General features: G+C 42.5%; 1 protein-coding gene across 5 annotated transcripts in view; it reads right to left on the bottom strand.

Moving 5' to 3' along the window:
• The window catches only part of nfxl1 (nuclear transcription factor, X-box binding-like 1), a 35162-nt gene that overhangs the window by 7030 nt on the left and 12066 nt on the right, over positions 1-16066 (bottom strand). For all 5 annotated transcript variants that reach the window (XM_041779291.1, XM_041779290.1, XM_041779293.1 and 2 more), the window contains 7 exons: positions 13596-13716; positions 13369-13525; positions 13077-13168; positions 10620-10641; positions 8748-8870; positions 8394-8548; positions 8091-8160 (listed from right to left, as the gene is read on the bottom strand). In XM_041779291.1, the coding sequence (XP_041635225.1) occupies positions 8091-8160; positions 8394-8548; positions 8748-8870; positions 10620-10641; positions 13077-13168; positions 13369-13525; positions 13596-13716 (740 nt within the window). The remainder of the gene's footprint in view (positions 1-8090; positions 8161-8393; positions 8549-8747; positions 8871-10619; positions 10642-13076; positions 13169-13368; positions 13526-13595; positions 13717-16066) is intronic.

The following is a 16066-nucleotide window of genomic DNA, read 5'->3' on the forward strand; positions in this document are numbered from 1 at the left end:
TCTGGCTGGCCTCGACATGAACATATGAGAACATTTATCAGCAGAGACCTGGAGCTGTGGAAAGATCTAGAACCGTGGTTTTCAGATCTGACAGGGAACGTCTGTAAACATGAACAGAGCTGTAGTCATGTTTATTATTCTGACCCAGAGAGCGGTGGTGAGTGTGAGCAGGCTTTAGAAGCAGAAACACCAACATTCACTCCTCAAACAAACTCTGAACAGGCGGCGCTTTGATTCACATCCATGGACAGCAGAGTCAGTGCCAGTAAGTGACAGGATAAAAACACTAAATCACTTCCAGGTGAAAGCAAAACACTCAGAGACAGACGGGCGAGTCTGGCGCCACTGAGCTAAACGGATTATTGGAGAGAGGACCAGAGAGAGGCATGGACCGGATCAGCTTTCTACTGCTGTCACCCCCGTTAGTATTGATTATTGATTAGAGGGTAAGAGGAGAGGAACCAGGGAAGGAACCAGGTAGGAGGGGGAGGCAGGAAAGAGGAGAAGGAAGGGAAGAAGGGTGGAGAGGAAGAAGACAGGAGAGAGGGACGGGAGAAGGAAAGGGAGCGAGGAAGAAAGGGGAGATGAAAAGGCATCTGAAGAGGACACAGAAGGAGAGAGGGAAGGAAGGAAGGATGCAAGAAAGAAGGAAGAATAGTAGGGAGAAGAGAAGAAAGGTGAGAGGTTAGGAGATAAGAAAGACAAAGAAAAACATGGAGGAAAGAAAAGAGGAAGAATGTAGGAGATGGGAAAAGAGAAGGAGGACAAAGGAAAGGAGAAAAGGATTGAAGGAGGGAGGAGAGAGCCAAGTACATAAGGAAGGAGAGAGGAGGAAAGATGGAAGAAGAGAAGAAAAGGAAAGGGATGAAGGAGGACAGAAGGAGGAGAGAAGGATGTGTGAAGAAGGAAGACAGAGACGGAAAGGGAAGGAAAGAAGAAGATAGGAGACAGAGATGGAGACAGGAAAGAGGGGGACAAAAGGGAGGAAATAATAGGAGCAAAGGATGGGAGCGAGGAGAGAAGAAAAGGAAGGAAGGATGGAAAGAAAGAAGTGGGAAGGAGAAATAAAGGGAGGAAAGAAGGAGAGGGAAGGAAGGATGGAAAAGGAGATAAAGAAGGGAAGTAGGAAGAAGAGAGAGAGAGAAAAGAAAAGGGAGAAGGAAAGAACGAAGGAAACAGGGAAGGAAACGAGAACAGATGAAAGGAAGGAAGGAAGGAGGACAGGAAGAAAGAAAGATGAGGTAAGAAGAGAAGAAGAGAATGAAATAGAGATGGAAGGAAGAAAGGACAAGGAAGGAAGGAAGGAAGGAAGGAAGGAAGAAAGACAAGTTAAGAAGAGAAAAAGGGGGAAGCAAGGAAGGGATAAGGAAGGAGGCAGGAAGGATGGAGACAAGAAAGGAGGAAAGAAGGAAGGAGGCAAGGAAACGCATAGACAAGAAAGGAGGAAAGGAGGGAAGGAAAGGGAGGAAAGATGGAAGAAAAAGTCAAGGAGGAAATAAGGAAGGCAGAAAAAGGAGAAAGGGAACAGATGAATGATGGAGAGAGTGAAGGAGAGAATGAAGGAGGGAAGGAGGGAAGGAGTGAATCAGGGTCCACAGCTGTCAGTCCTCATGGTTGATCCAGAACCATGCGGTCCAGGGATCTGGGCTGATAAACGTCCTCAGGGTCGGCTGTTTACCATCGCACTTAAAGAGCTCTCCGCTGAAACACGATACACTCTTCAATGTCACTTCTCCTCACTAACCAATCAAAATCAAGAGGGGGCGCGGCCTCTGACAGTGGTATTTTTCAGGTCTGCAGCTGCTGCCTGTCAGGACTCCTTTATATCCTCTGTCTGTGAAATTTCCTTAAGAAACAGAAACACGGAGCACACTGAACTATTCCAGAACAACGGCACGGATTCTACCCAGGAAAGCTGGAGTCAGTTTTTGTCTGTATGAGTGATCAGCAGGCTGGTGAGGAGAGCTCTGAGGAGAGGTCATCAGCTCTAAATATGGGGTCATCAGCTCTAAAAATGAGGTCATCAGCTCTAAAAATGAGGTCATCAGCTCTAAATATGGGGTCTTCAGCTCTAAATATGGGGTCATCAGCTCTAAATATGGGGTCATCAGCTCTAAAAATGAGGTCATCAGCTCTAAATATGGGGTCTTCAGCTCTAAATATGGGGTCATCAGCTCTAAATATGGGGTCATCAGCTCTAAATATGGGGTCATCAGCTCTAAATATGGGGTCATCAGCTCTAAATATGAGGTCATCAGCTCTAAATATGGGGTCATCAGCTCTAAATATGGGGTCATCAGCTCTAAATATGGGGTCATCAGCTCTAAAAATGAGGTCATCAGCTCTAAATATGGGGTCTTCAGCTCTAAATATGGGGTCATCAGCTCTAAATATGGGGTCATCAGCTCTAAATATGGGGTCATCAGCTCTAAAAATGAGGTCATCAGCTCTAAATATGGGGTCTTCAGCTCTAAATATGGGGTCATCAGCTCTAAAAATGAGGTCATCAGCTCTAAATATGGGGTCATCAGCTCTAAATATGGGGTCATCAGCTCTAAATATGGGGTCATCAGCTCTAAATATGGGGTCATCAGCTCTAAATATGGGGTCATCAGCTCTAAAAATGAGATCATCAGCTCTAAATATGGGGTCATCAGCTCTAAATATGGGGTCATCAGCTCTAAATATGGGGTCATCAGCTCTAAATATGGGGTCATCAGCTCTAAATATGGGGTCTTCAGCTCTAAATATGGGGTCATCAGCTCTAAATATGGGGTCTTCAGCTCTAAATATGGGGTCATCAGCTCTAAATATGGGGTCATCAGCTCTAAATATGGGGTCATCAGCTCTAAAAATGAGGTCATCAGCTCTAAATATGGGGTCATCAGCTCTAAAAATGAGGTCATCAGCTCTAAATATGGGGTCATCAGCTCTAAATATGGGGTCATCAGCTCTAAATATGGGGTCTTCAGCTCTAAATATGGGGTCATCAGCTCTAAATATGGGGTCATCAGCTCTAAATATGGGGTCTTCAGCTCTAAATATGGGGTCATCAGCTCTAAATATGGGGTCATCAGCTCTAAATATGGGGTCATCAGCTCTAAATATGGGGTCATCAGCTCTAAATATGGGGTCATCAGCTCTAAATATGGGGTCATCAGCTCTAAATATGGGGTCATCAGCTCTAAATATGAGGTCATCAGCTCTAAATATGGGGTCTTCAGCTCTAAATATGGGGTCTTCAGCTCTAAATATGGGGTCATCAGCTCTAAATATGGGGTCATCAGCTCTAAAAATGAGGTCATCAGCTCTAAATATGGGGTCTTCAGCTCTAAATATGGGGTCATCAGCTCTAAATATGGGGTCATCAGCTCTAAATATGGGGTCATCAGCTCTAAATATGGGGTCATCAGCTCTAAATATGGGGTCATCAGCTCTAAAAATGAGGTCATCAGCTCTAAATATGGGGTCATCAGCTCTAAATATGGGGTCATCAGCTCTAAATATGGGGTCATCAGCTCTAAAAATGAGATCATCAGCTCTAAATATGGGGTCTTCAGCTCTAAATATGGGGTCATCAGCTCTAAATATGGGGTCATCAGCTCTAAATATGGGGTCTTCAGCTCTAAAAATGAGATCATCAGCTCTAAATATGGGGTCTTCAGCTCTAAATATGGGGTCATCAGCTCTAAATATGGGGTCATCAGCTCTAAATATGGGGTCATCAGCTCTAAAAATGAGGTCATCAGCTCTAAATATGGGGTCATCAGCTCTAAATATGGGGTCATCAGCTCTAAATATGTGGTCATCAGCTCTAAATATGGGGTCTTCAGCTCTAAATATGGGGTCATCAGCTCTAAATATGGGGTCATCAGCTCTAAATATGGGGTCATCAGCTCTAAATATGGGGTCATCAGCTCTAAATATGGGGTCATCAGCTCTAAAAATGAGGTCATCAGCTCTAAATATGGGGTCATCAGCTCTAAATATGGGGTCATCAGCTCTAAAAATGAGGTCATCAGCTCTAAATATGGGGTCATCAGCTCTAAATATGGGGTCATCAGCTCTAAATATGGGGTCATCAGCTCTAAATATGGGGTCATCAGCTCTAAAAATGAGGTCATCAGCTCTAAAAATGAGGTCATCAGCTCTAAATATGGGGTCTTCAGCTCTAAATATGGGGTCATCAGCTCTAAATATGGGGTCATCAGCTCTAAATATGGGGTCATCAGCTCTAAATATGGGGTCATCAGCTCTAAATATGGGGTCATCAGCTCTAAATATGGGGTCATCAGCTCTAAAAATGAGGTCATCAGCTCTAAATATGGGGTCATCAGCTCTAAAAATGAGGTCATCAGCTCTAAATATGGGGTCATCAGCTCTAAATATGGGGTCATCAGCTCTAAATATGGGGTCATCAGCTCTAAATATGGGGTCATCAGCTCTAAATATGGGGTCATCAGCTCTAAAAATGAGGTCATCAGCTCTAAATATGGGGTCTTCAGCTCTAAATATGGGGTCATCAGCTCTAAATATGGGGTCATCAGCTCTAAAAATGAGGTCATCAGCTCTAAATATGGGGTCATCAGCTCTAAATATGGGGTCATCAGCTCTAAAAATGAGATCATCAGCTCTAAATATGGGGTCTTCAGCTCTAAATATGGGGTCATCAGCTCTAAATATGGGGTCATCAGCTCTAAATATGGGGTCATCAGCTCTAAATATGGGGTCATCAGCTCTAAATATGGGGTCATCAGCTCTAAAAATGAGGTCATCAGCTCTAAATATGGGGTCTTCAGCTCTAAATATGGGGTCTTCAGCTCTAAATATGGGGTCATCAGCTCTAAATATGGGGTCATCAGCTCTAAATATGGGGTCATCAGCTCTAAAAATGAGGTCATCAGCTCTAAATATGGGGTCATCAGCTCTAAATATGGGGTCTTCAGCTCTAAATATGGGGTCATCAGCTCTAAATATGGGGTCATCAGCTCTAAATATGGGGTCATCAGCTCTAAATATGGGGTCTTCAGCTCTAAATATGGGGTCATCAGCTCTAAATATGGGGTCATCAGCTCTAAATATGGGGTCATCAGCTCTAAATATGGGGTCTTCAGCTCTAAATATGGGGTCTTCAGCTCTAAATATGGGGTCATCAGCTCTAAATATGGGGTCTTCAGCTCTAAATATGGGGTCTTCAGCTCTAAATATGGGGTCATCAGCTCTAAATATGGGGTCATCAGCTCTAAATATGGGGTCTTCAGCTCTAAATATGGGGTCATCAGCTCTAAATATGGGGTCTTCAGCTCTAAATATGGGGTCATCAGCTCTAAATATGGGGTCTTCAGCTCTAAATATGGGGTCATCAGCTCTAAATATGGGGTCATCAGCTCTAAATATGGGGTCTTCAGCTCTAAATATGGGGTCATCAGCTCTAAATATGGGGTCATCAGCTCTAAATATGGGGTCATCAGCTCTAAATATGGGGTCATCAGCTCTAAATATGGGGTCATCAGCTCTAAATATGGGGTCATCAGCTCTAAATATGGGGTCTTCAGCTCTAAATATGGGGTCATCAGCTCTAAATATGGGGTCTTCAGCTCTAAATATGGGGTCATCAGCTCTAAATATGGGGTCATCAGCTCTAAATATGGGGTCATCAGCTCTAAAAATGAGATCATCAGCTCTAAATATGGGGTCTTCAGCTCTAAATATGGGGTCTTCAGCTCTAAATATGGGGTCATCAGCTCTAAATATGGGGTCATCAGCTCTAAATATGGGGTCATCAGCTCTAAAAATGAGATCATCAGCTCTAAATATGGGGTCTTCAGCTCTAAATATGGGGTCATCAGCTCTAAATATGGGGTCATCAGCTCTAAATATGGGGTCATCAGCTCTAAATATGGGGTCATCAGCTCTAAAAATGAGGTCATCAGCTCTAAATATGGGGTCATCAGCTCTAAATATGGGGTCATCAGCTCTAAAAATGAGGTCATCAGCTCTAAATATGGGGTCATCAGCTCTAAAAATGAGGTCATCAGCTCTAAATATGGGGTCATCAGCTCTAAATATGGGGTCATCAGCTCTAAATATGGGGTCATCAGCTCTAAATATGGGGTCATCAGCTCTAAATATGGGGTCATCAGCTCTAAAAATGAGGTCATCAGCTCTAAATATGGGGTCATCAGCTCTAAATATGGGGTCATCAGCTCTAAAAATGAGGTCATCAGCTCTAAATATGGGGTCATCAGCTCTAAATATGGGGTCATCAGCTCTAAATATGGGGTCATCAGCTCTAAATATGGGGTCATCAGCTCTAAAAATGGGGTCATCAGCTCTAAATATGGGGTCATCAGCTCTAAATATGGGGTCATCAGCTCTAAAAATGAGGTCATCAGCTCTAAATATGGGGTCATCAGCTCTAAAAATGAGGTCATCAGCTCTAAATATGGGGTCATCAGGTCTAAATATGAGGTCATCAGCTCTAAATATGGGGTCATCAGCTCTAAATATGGGGTCATCAGCTCTAAATATGGGGTCATCAGCTCTAAATATGGGGTCATCAGCTCTAAAAATGAGGTCTTTCAGCTCTAAATATGGGGTCATCAGCTCTAAATATGGGGTCATCAGCTCTAAAAATGAGGTCATCAGCTCTAAAAATGAGGTCATCAGCTCTAAAAATGAGGTCATCAGCTCTAAATATGGGGTCATCAGCTCTAAAAATGAGGTTTTTCAGCTCTAAATATGGGGTCATCAGCTCTAAAAATGAGGTCATCAGCTCTTAATATGGGGTCATCAGCTCTAAATATGGGGTCATCAGCTCTAAAAATGAGGTCATCAGCTCTTAATATGGGGTCATCAGCTCTAAATATGGGGTCATCAGCTCTAAAAATGAGGTCATCAGCTCTAAATATGGGGTCATCAGCTCTAAATATGGGGTCATCAGCTCTAAAAATGGGGTCATCAGCTCTTAATATGGGGTCATCAGCTCTAAATATGGGGTCATCAGCTCTAAAAATGAGGTCATCAGCTCTTAATATGGGGTCATCAGCTCTAAATATGGGGTCATCAGCTCTAAAAATGAGGTCATCAGCTCTAAATATGGGGTCATCAGCTCTAAATATGGGGTCATCAGCTCTAAAAATGGGGTCATCAGCTCTAAACATGGGGTCATCAGCTCTAAATATGGGGTCATCAGCTCTAAAAATGAGGTCATCAGCTCTAAATATGGGGTCATCAGCTCTAAAAATGAGGTTAGCAGCTCTTAAAATGAGGTTTTTCAGCTCTAAAAATGAGGTTATCAGCTCTAAAAATGAGGTTTTTCAGCTCTAAAAATGAGGTTTTCAGCTCTAAAAATGAGGTTTTCAGCTCTAAAAATGAGGTTATCAGCTCTAAAAATGAGGTTTTTCAGCTCTAAAAATGAGGTTTTCAGCTCTAAAAATGAGGTTTTCAGCTCTAAAAATGAGGTTATCAGCTCTAAAAATGAGGTTTTCAGCTCTAAAAATGAGGTTTTCAGCTCTAAAAATGAGGTTTTCAGCTCTAAAAATGAGGTTTTCAGCTCTAAAAATGAGGTTTTCAGCTCTAAAAATGAGGTTTTTCAGCTCTAAAAATGAGGTTATCAGCTCTAAAAATGAGGTTTTTCAGCTCTAAAAATGAGGTTATCAGCTCTAAAAATGAGGTTTTCAGCTCTAAAAATGAGGTTTTTCAGCTCTAAAAATGAGGTTTTCAGCTCTAAAAATGAGGTTTTTCAGCTCTAAAAATGAGGTTATCAGCTCTAAAAATGAGGTTATCAGCTCTAAAAATGAGGTGGTCGGCTCTAAAAATGAGGTGGTCGGCTCTGAAAATTACGTTTTCGGCGCTGCCGGTGCTATAAAAGCTTGTGCTGACACAGAGCATGATAGAGGGAAGGAGAGGAGGAGTGACGGAGCTGGCAGAGGCTGAGAGCTTAGAGGAGAGCGTGACTTCCTGTGTGAAGAACATTATCAGACTCAGACTAAAGAGAGGCAGCTGACTACACTGATAAAAACACTCCCATGATGCACTGGGGCCACACAGAGGTCTCCATAGATGGATGTGTTAGTCTGTGGGCTCACCTCTTTAGGACACTGGTTGTTACAGGAGCCCAACGTCACCTTGGTCTCTTCATCTGCTGACGTCAGCTTCCTGCAGGGATAATCAATCAATCAATCAGTGGTTACATTTCTTCTAATCTTTATCAATAGCATGATTATCTTCATTATAAATACTAACATGAATCTGCTCTGAGTCTGGATGGACCCTAGATGACCTCTGGCCTGATTGTAGACTGTTCTATTATAAATATTTATATTTTTATTCTACAGTGTCAAAGGATGTTAAAAACTCTGTATCATGAGTCAAACGTTGAGAGTACTGACGTGCACTCCACGTAGAGCATGCTGATCTTGCAGTGGCAGCGCTGGCGGATCATCTGGCTGCAGGAGGGGCAGTCTCCGGGGTGACAGGGGCGGGGGCAGGGGTGGGGGCAGCCGGGGGGGCGGGGCTTAGAGCAGCCCTCTTCACATACCTCACACTGAAGAGAGAGAGGGTTTGAAGATTCCTTAGATAACCTCTGTTAAATCACCTTGGTTCTGTTGTTTTCAGCCTGACGGTTGACTGCTGTGGCTCCTTCCCCTCATGTCAGTCCCCACTCCCTGATCTTAGACTCTTTCCTCTGTTCTCTGTAAATAAAGGCATGAAATGATCTAAAACAAGGAGCAAATGTGGACAACCTTGCTGCTGCTGGTCACCAGGTGACACTCCTTGGCGCAGTTGTGATTCCCACAGGGCAGGGGTCGTCCGCAGGGTCGTGAGCAGGAGAATCGACCCTGACGATGACACGGCACGGGGCTCACCTGGCCAACAGACACGGAGACGATGAGCACAGACAGTCTGGGCGCTTCTGTGTAGGTGAGTGTGTGGAATACAAAGCGTCTAAATGAGATGAAACGCAGCGAGGAATGAAAGGAGAGCGAGACAGAGAAGGACGGAGCAGACGGATGGAGCGTGAGCAGGAGAGAACGGAGAAGGACGGACAAATAACGGACAATGTTTGGGACGGGAGAGCAATATGAGACTAGAGAGGAGAGGAGAGGAGGTGGACGGATGGGAAGAGGAGTGGAGGTCATAAATCTACAAATGACAGCAGAACGAGAGATAGTGGAACAGAGACTGTAAACAGGACTGACTCATTAAATACACTATACTATACACTATATAGTATTTAAATCCTACCACCAGGGGGCTCTCAGTCAAAATAATATCTACGTAGTTAATCCTCATTAATCGCACCCTTTTAATCGCATTTTAAAATTCCATTATTTCCAATTTTAAACCGTTTTAGTGTCATTTTGGATTTCTCTAAGGCAGTGGTTCTCAAATGGCGTGGCGAGGCTCACTAGTGTACAGCCGTACGCTATTAGTACGACTTTATGGCAAGTACTGTGACCAGGCCTGCTCACAGATCTGGCTGGGTCCCTGAACAACAAAAAACACCAGAGAATGGGCCTCCCCAGGCTTGATTTATCCATATCAGTGCATGTGTGTCGGATCAGCAGCATTTTTGTCCATTTTTTCAACACTTTTAACTTCATTTAACCAATTGTTTGTAAATTTTAATCAGTTTTTACCACTGTTTTGCTACTTTTAACCCATTTTTTGCCCATTTTTTCCATCACTTTTATCTTCTTTTTACTGATTGTAACTTTTAATCAGTTTTTACCACTGTTTTGCTACTTTTAACCAGTTTTTGCCCATTTTTTCTTCACTTTAAACCTAATTCTTCTCACTTCTTGCCACTGGTGTGCCATTATTGCAACCTTTTTGACATTTTCACTAGTTTTTGTCACTTTTAACCCATTGTCTGGGCTTTTTTTTTTTTTTTACCAATTTCACCATAGTAGGGCCATTTTTTAACAATTTTTTCATCACATTTTATCCCTTATAACCACATTTGTGCAACTTTAAACCAATTATTAAATCATTACACAGATTTCTCCTTTTTTCACCTTTGTTCTGACACATTTTTTCCCATTTTTGCCACATTTTTTCATCCCTGTTAAGCCATTTTTACTACCTTTGCTAATTTTTTATACCTTATTGACACTTTTAACACATTTTTGCCACTGTTAACCCACCTTTTGGATACTTTTTGCCAATTTTTGCCCATTTTTTATTCTGTTTCACCACTTCTTGCCCAGTTTTGCCATGTTTTTGCATCACTTTTAACAATATGAATATGGTGCACCTTGAGCTTTAGGCTTAACCCTTGGTGAGCCTTGGGCAAAAAAAGTCTGAAAACCTCTGCTCTAAGGGTAGCTGACTTCCTGTTTGGTAAAGAGCTGCTTTTAGACGTAGAGTGAAGATTACAACATGAACTGTAACACAAAAAAAGGAGCTTGTAATGGACAGAAAAGCAGAGAACATTAAAAAGGCTGAGATGACTTCTGACGGTCCACTGAGCTGTCTGAGTAATATAAGACATTAGCGAACTGTTTTTGATCAATCTCAACATTTCAGTGCAAACTATGTCCATACCCAACATTTAAAAGAAGACAAACATGACTTTAGAGGAAATATTAAGACAGCAGAGAAAGGGTTCTTACCTCATGTTCTCCAAAACAGGCTCTGAAAGATAAAAACAGTCACCTCCATCAGTCTATTTGCATTCATTCAGTTCACTTCACTGTTATTTAATATTCTTATTTTTCAAATATCGTTCTGTAACATTAAATATGAGCCTCAGACTACCTCTCACCTCCACCATGCACTTATCCAGGTGTTGTTTCATTTATTCTCCAACATTTAAACATCACATGTTCTCAAGTTTGTTTTCATTTCAGCACCTTAAACTCTCACTCATAAAACTGAGAGATTCACTGAAACTGAGATGATCTTCCATCCACTCCAAACACCTCTAAACCATCAAAAACACTTCTTCTGTCTTCACTGGCGTCCTCTACCTTTAACTGGTAGAAAGTGGCATATTTGGTCGCCTTCATCTGTTAAAAGTAAAATCTCTTATTTTACTGGTCTGTAAAAGGACAGTCACACACACACATACACACACACACATGGTCGGTGTTTAACTGCGTCACAGAGCTGCAGGGAGCCGGCACAAACACCAAACACTTTAGTAATCTGAGGCCTAATGATCCCTGTCAGGACCACGGCAGCCTGGATCTGGATTTGTGTAACAGCTCTGAGGGAGTTTTCACATCAGACTGGTCTGCTCTCACACCAGTCACATTGTTCTGTAACCGACGTCTGAGCACTGTCTGATACTGTGGGGAAGCAGCTCCCGCAGAAGTGGGCATAACGCTGAATCTAAGACCAACATTTAAAAGGCCAATCCAGCATAGGATAGCGGTCCTACACAGAGAAAGACATGTAAGATCACCTTATATATTTGCTTCACCTCCAGTATTCAGCTTCCCATCCAGCCCCAGAAACTGGTCAACCCTAAAGAGATCCTAGAGACTTTCTGTTGAATGAATGTAGCTCAAATTTGCCAGAGGACAGTCATTCTTAAACTAGTCTGTTAGAAGTGTCGTCTCAATTCCTTAAATTTGTCTAAAATGGCTCAGCTACACAAAAACTGACACATTTGTTCCTAAAGACAAAAAATGTCCCATTGAAAACCATTAAAATGCCATTTTATGCCATTTATCTTCACAAACAAATGCATTCCTTTAGGTCACTGATCATCAACCTGTGGCTGGAGGGCCACATCAGGCCCCCCAAAGCTTCCTGTCCGGCCCCCAGAAGATCATGAAATTCAGAAGAGATGTTGTGGTTTTAAGAATATCCTTTGGCTTTAAATGTCTGCAGCTGTTAAATCCATCCCACAAACAATGAATATTTAAGTAGTTTGAGAATTACTTAAAATTTGATCTGTTTTTACTAAAATTTACTGTCATAATTGGTAGATATTCAAAATTAGGGTTAAGGTTGGCAGAAGTGCTGCAACAATGACCAGGTAAAGAGGTGAAAACAGGTTCAAATGTGGCAGAAATTGGTAAAAGAGGGAAAAATGGGCAAAAAGTGTCATAAAATGGTTACAAATTACAAAAATAGTTAAAAAATGTGTTAAAAGTGGCAAAAATGGATAAAAGAGTGGCTCAAAGCAGATAAAATATGCAGGAAAAATGGTTGAAATGGGTTAAAGAATGGCAAAAAGTTGGTTAAGGAAGCAAAAAGGGGCAAAAACTATCAAAAATTGGTTAAAAGTTGCAAAAATAGCCTGGCAAATTAGTGAAAAGGGGTTCAAGAGTGGTACACAAGGGAAATAATTGACAGGAAAGTTGCAAAAGGAGGTTAAAGAGTGGCAAAAATGAGGGCCCCATTCTCTGGGATTTGATAGAAAATACAAAAAAATGTTAATCAGGCCAAAATATGGATTTGAGTTTTGTTTATTGAAGGATTGGCCCCCAGGATCTCTGTCATGGCTAAAGCTGGCCCTTGTGCTAAAGTACTTGATGACCCCGGCTTTAGGTGAAGATTTCATTTTGGACCACTAGCTTTCATTGTTTTAATTTTTTATATTTGTCCACCAGGTGGCGCTACCTTTTCCCATTCACGGCGGGCTGAAAAGCCTAAAATGTTCACCGTTTTGTGCGAGGGTGCCTTGCTACTGAAATGATAAGTGTGTATGGCCGTTGATGCTGTTGGCCGCTGAGCTCTTTGAGAACCTTCAGAGCAGCAGAAATGTTCCTGTCTCTGAGCTCTTTGAGAACCTTCAGAGCAGCAGAAATGTTCCTGTCTGAGCTCTTTGAGAACCTTCAGAGCAGCAGAAATGTTCCTGTCTGAGCTCTTTGAGAACCTTCAGAGCAGCAGAAATGTTCCTGTCTGAGCTCTTTGAGAACCTTCAGAGCAGCAGAAATGTTCCTGTCTCTGAGCTCTTTGAGAACCTTCAGAGCAGCAGAAATGTTCCTGTCTCTGACCCTCCTTTGACCTCATGGCCTGGTTTTAGCTCTGGGGTCATCACAGGGGTGAGGCTTTCTACAGAGGTGTATGTCCAACAGTCTGTGAGTCATTTTTGTTTTAACTTGTGTTTTTCTTACGTTGGTATGGGAACCTCACACGGCGGACACGGCAGAGCTTTCTTCACAAACGCTGGTCCGGACGGCTGCTCCCACGGCCCGGCCAACTGCACCTAAAAAGAGGAGAAAACAAGCTGAAGAGAAGCGTCAGAGGTCCTCCAAACATCCTGTTATAATATCAGATTTACTCTGACAGAAACAGGAAACGTCTCTGAGATAACAGACGGCGCTCTGACCTCAGACAGAGCCACGCTAACTGGTTCCTCTGTTTCCGGTCTTTATGCTAAGCTAACCACCGTCCCCTTAAGCCTACCTGCTGGGACTTGACGAGCACCAGGTCGTGGCACGGCTGTGGGCAGGTGTGAGAGCAGCCGGGCAGCTGCAGCAGGCAGGTCTGTTTGCAGGAGGGACACGGTCCGGGGTGGCACTTATGGCTCTCTCTGGTCGGGTGGTGGCAGGACGGGGGACACCTGGGGGAGACGGATCGTTAGGGAGAGAGACAGAGAGGGGGGCGGACAGGTGTGGCGGTTGTGCTTTTACCTGCAGGGCTCTTTGCAGCGGGGAGGTTTGGTGCTCCTCTCTCGCCCACATGGTACTGACAACACCGTGGAACCGCACGGACATCTGACCTCCACCGACTCTGGACACGGGTAGCAGCTACCTGCAGCACAGGTGAGACCATCAGAGCGTGTGATACCACAGGATTACAAACAGTACAGGCTGTTGTTTCAGTGTTTGATAGAATCAACACTTCAGAGATGTTGACCGGTTCAGAAAGGACTTTTCAATCCAAGATGGAGCCTGATGGACATAAACGCTCACACTCTGCACCGTCTGCTGGTTTGTTGTGTTGATAAGGCTCTGAGAGGACGGCCCAGCAGAGAGAGTGTTGGCTGATGAACTACAGACACTCTCATCCAGTGTTACTCAACCTGCTTAACCAAAGAGACAAACTGTTGAAAAATACCTGTGTAAAAGCCACAATCTAAGAGGTGAAGCAAAAACAGCTTAAAGCAAAATAACAACAATTTATAGGTGGCAAAAGTGGTGAAAAACAACAAAAATGGATGAGAATGGGGAGGAAAAGTGGACAGAGAGTAGCAGGAATGGGTGAGAAGTGACAAAAAGAAAGAGTTATAGTGACATAAAATGATCCAAATGTGCCAAAAAATGAGTGAAAACTGACAAAAATGGGCAAAAAACAGTCAAGAGTGGCAAAAATGGGAGAAACATAGGAAACAAGTGGTACTTAATGACAAAAGGTAGCTTTCATTGGTAAAAATTGGGAGAAAAAATAGTGAAAAGGGAGAAAAATGGGATAAAAGTAGCAAAAAATGGGTAAAAAGTTGCAAAACATTCTCAAAATGGGTAAAAGAATAAGAAACAAGGGGTATTTAGTAGCAAAAGGTGGCTTTAAAGGGTGAAAACTGGGAGAAAAAATGGTGAAAAGGGGCAAAAATGGGTTAAAAGTAGCAAAAATTGTCAAAATGGGTAAAAATGTCGGGAACAGGGTATTTAATGGCAACAGGTAGCTTAAATAGGTGAAAATGGCAACAAAATGGTAAAAAGGGGCAAAAATGGGATATAGTGGCAACAAGAAGTGTCTAAAAGGGAAAAACTAGGAGAAAAATTGCTATCTAATGACAAAAGGTAGCTTAAATTGGTAAAAATTGGGAGAAAAAATGGTGAAAAGTCGCAAAAATAGGATAAAAATGGCAAAAATGGGTAAAAAGTTGCAAAAAATTGTCAAAATGGGTAAAAAAAAGTTGGAAAAAAGTGGTATTTAATGGCAAAAGGTAGTTTAAATGGGTGAAAAATGGCAACAAAAATGGCTAAAGGGGGCAAAAATGGGCTAAAAATGGCAAAAAATGGGTATAAAGTTGCAAAAACTTGTCAAAATGGGTAAAAAATGTAGGAAAAAGGTGGTATTTAATGGCATATGGTAGTAAACGGTTGACAATGGCAACAAAATGGCAAAAATGGGATAAAAGTTGCAAAAAATGGGTAAAAAGTAGCAAAAACTTGTCAAAATGGGTAAAAAAGTAGGAAAAATGTGGTATTTAATGACAAAATGTAGCTTTGATGGGTGAAAATGGCAACAAAATTGTAAAAAAGGGTGAAAAAGTTTCCCTCTTTTAAGGTTTTCTGGGGAATAATATTTAAACTTAAGACATAAAAGAGCCACACCACTGCTCTAATCTAAGAGCTGCTCAAACAGGCAACACACCACATCTCTACGGCAACAATCGGGGTTCATACAGGGGCATAAAATCCATCAGGGTCTTAAAGGTTTGAAAAGTGCCTGAATCTCATGTAACCTCTACATTAGAAACAAAGCCATTCATAAACTAACTGATAAGTTTAACTATTAAAGTTCTCTCTGTTGAACAGCCGCGTATTTAAACTGAGGCCTCGGTGACGTCTCTTATCTGCCGGCTGATGCGGTTCCGGCGCTGCGACCTTCTATTCCTGAAAGGTCAGAGCAGCCAATCAGCACGCAGCGGAACAAATAAATTAGGTCTAATCTATTCAGCCAATCAGGACGCAGACGGACACATAAATTATCCTTTATCGTCCAATCAGGGAACAAAAGAAGCTATCAGTTATTGTGCAAACACGAGCCGGTCTTTGATGAAAGGATTCATGGTAATGATGTCTGACAGGAAGCAGAGGTCGGCATATTCCCACACATTTTCATCAGTCTGTGGTTAGAAGGAACAAATGTCAGCGCTCTCACTCTTCAGGAGGTGTTACGGGTCAGAATTTTCTTGAATTTGTCCTCCGACCCTCCGCCAGCTGAGACTCCCTCCACAAATCACAACTGATCTGAGCGACGGTGATGTGATGTGACTTGTGTTTTATAACAGAGGCCTTGAAACCCAGGTTCTTCAACAGGACTGAGCAGGATTAGACCTACTTCTGCACCAAGCCTACGCCATCATGGCCTCTGTGTGTTACTGTGTCTGCATCGCTCTGCAGTATTTCACCAAAACTCCACCTAACAGAGGGAT

This window comes from Cheilinus undulatus, linkage group 22 (genome assembly GCF_018320785.1).
Source record: "Cheilinus undulatus linkage group 22, ASM1832078v1, whole genome shotgun sequence".
Lineage (NCBI taxonomy): Eukaryota > Metazoa > Chordata > Actinopteri > Labriformes > Labridae > Cheilinus > Cheilinus undulatus.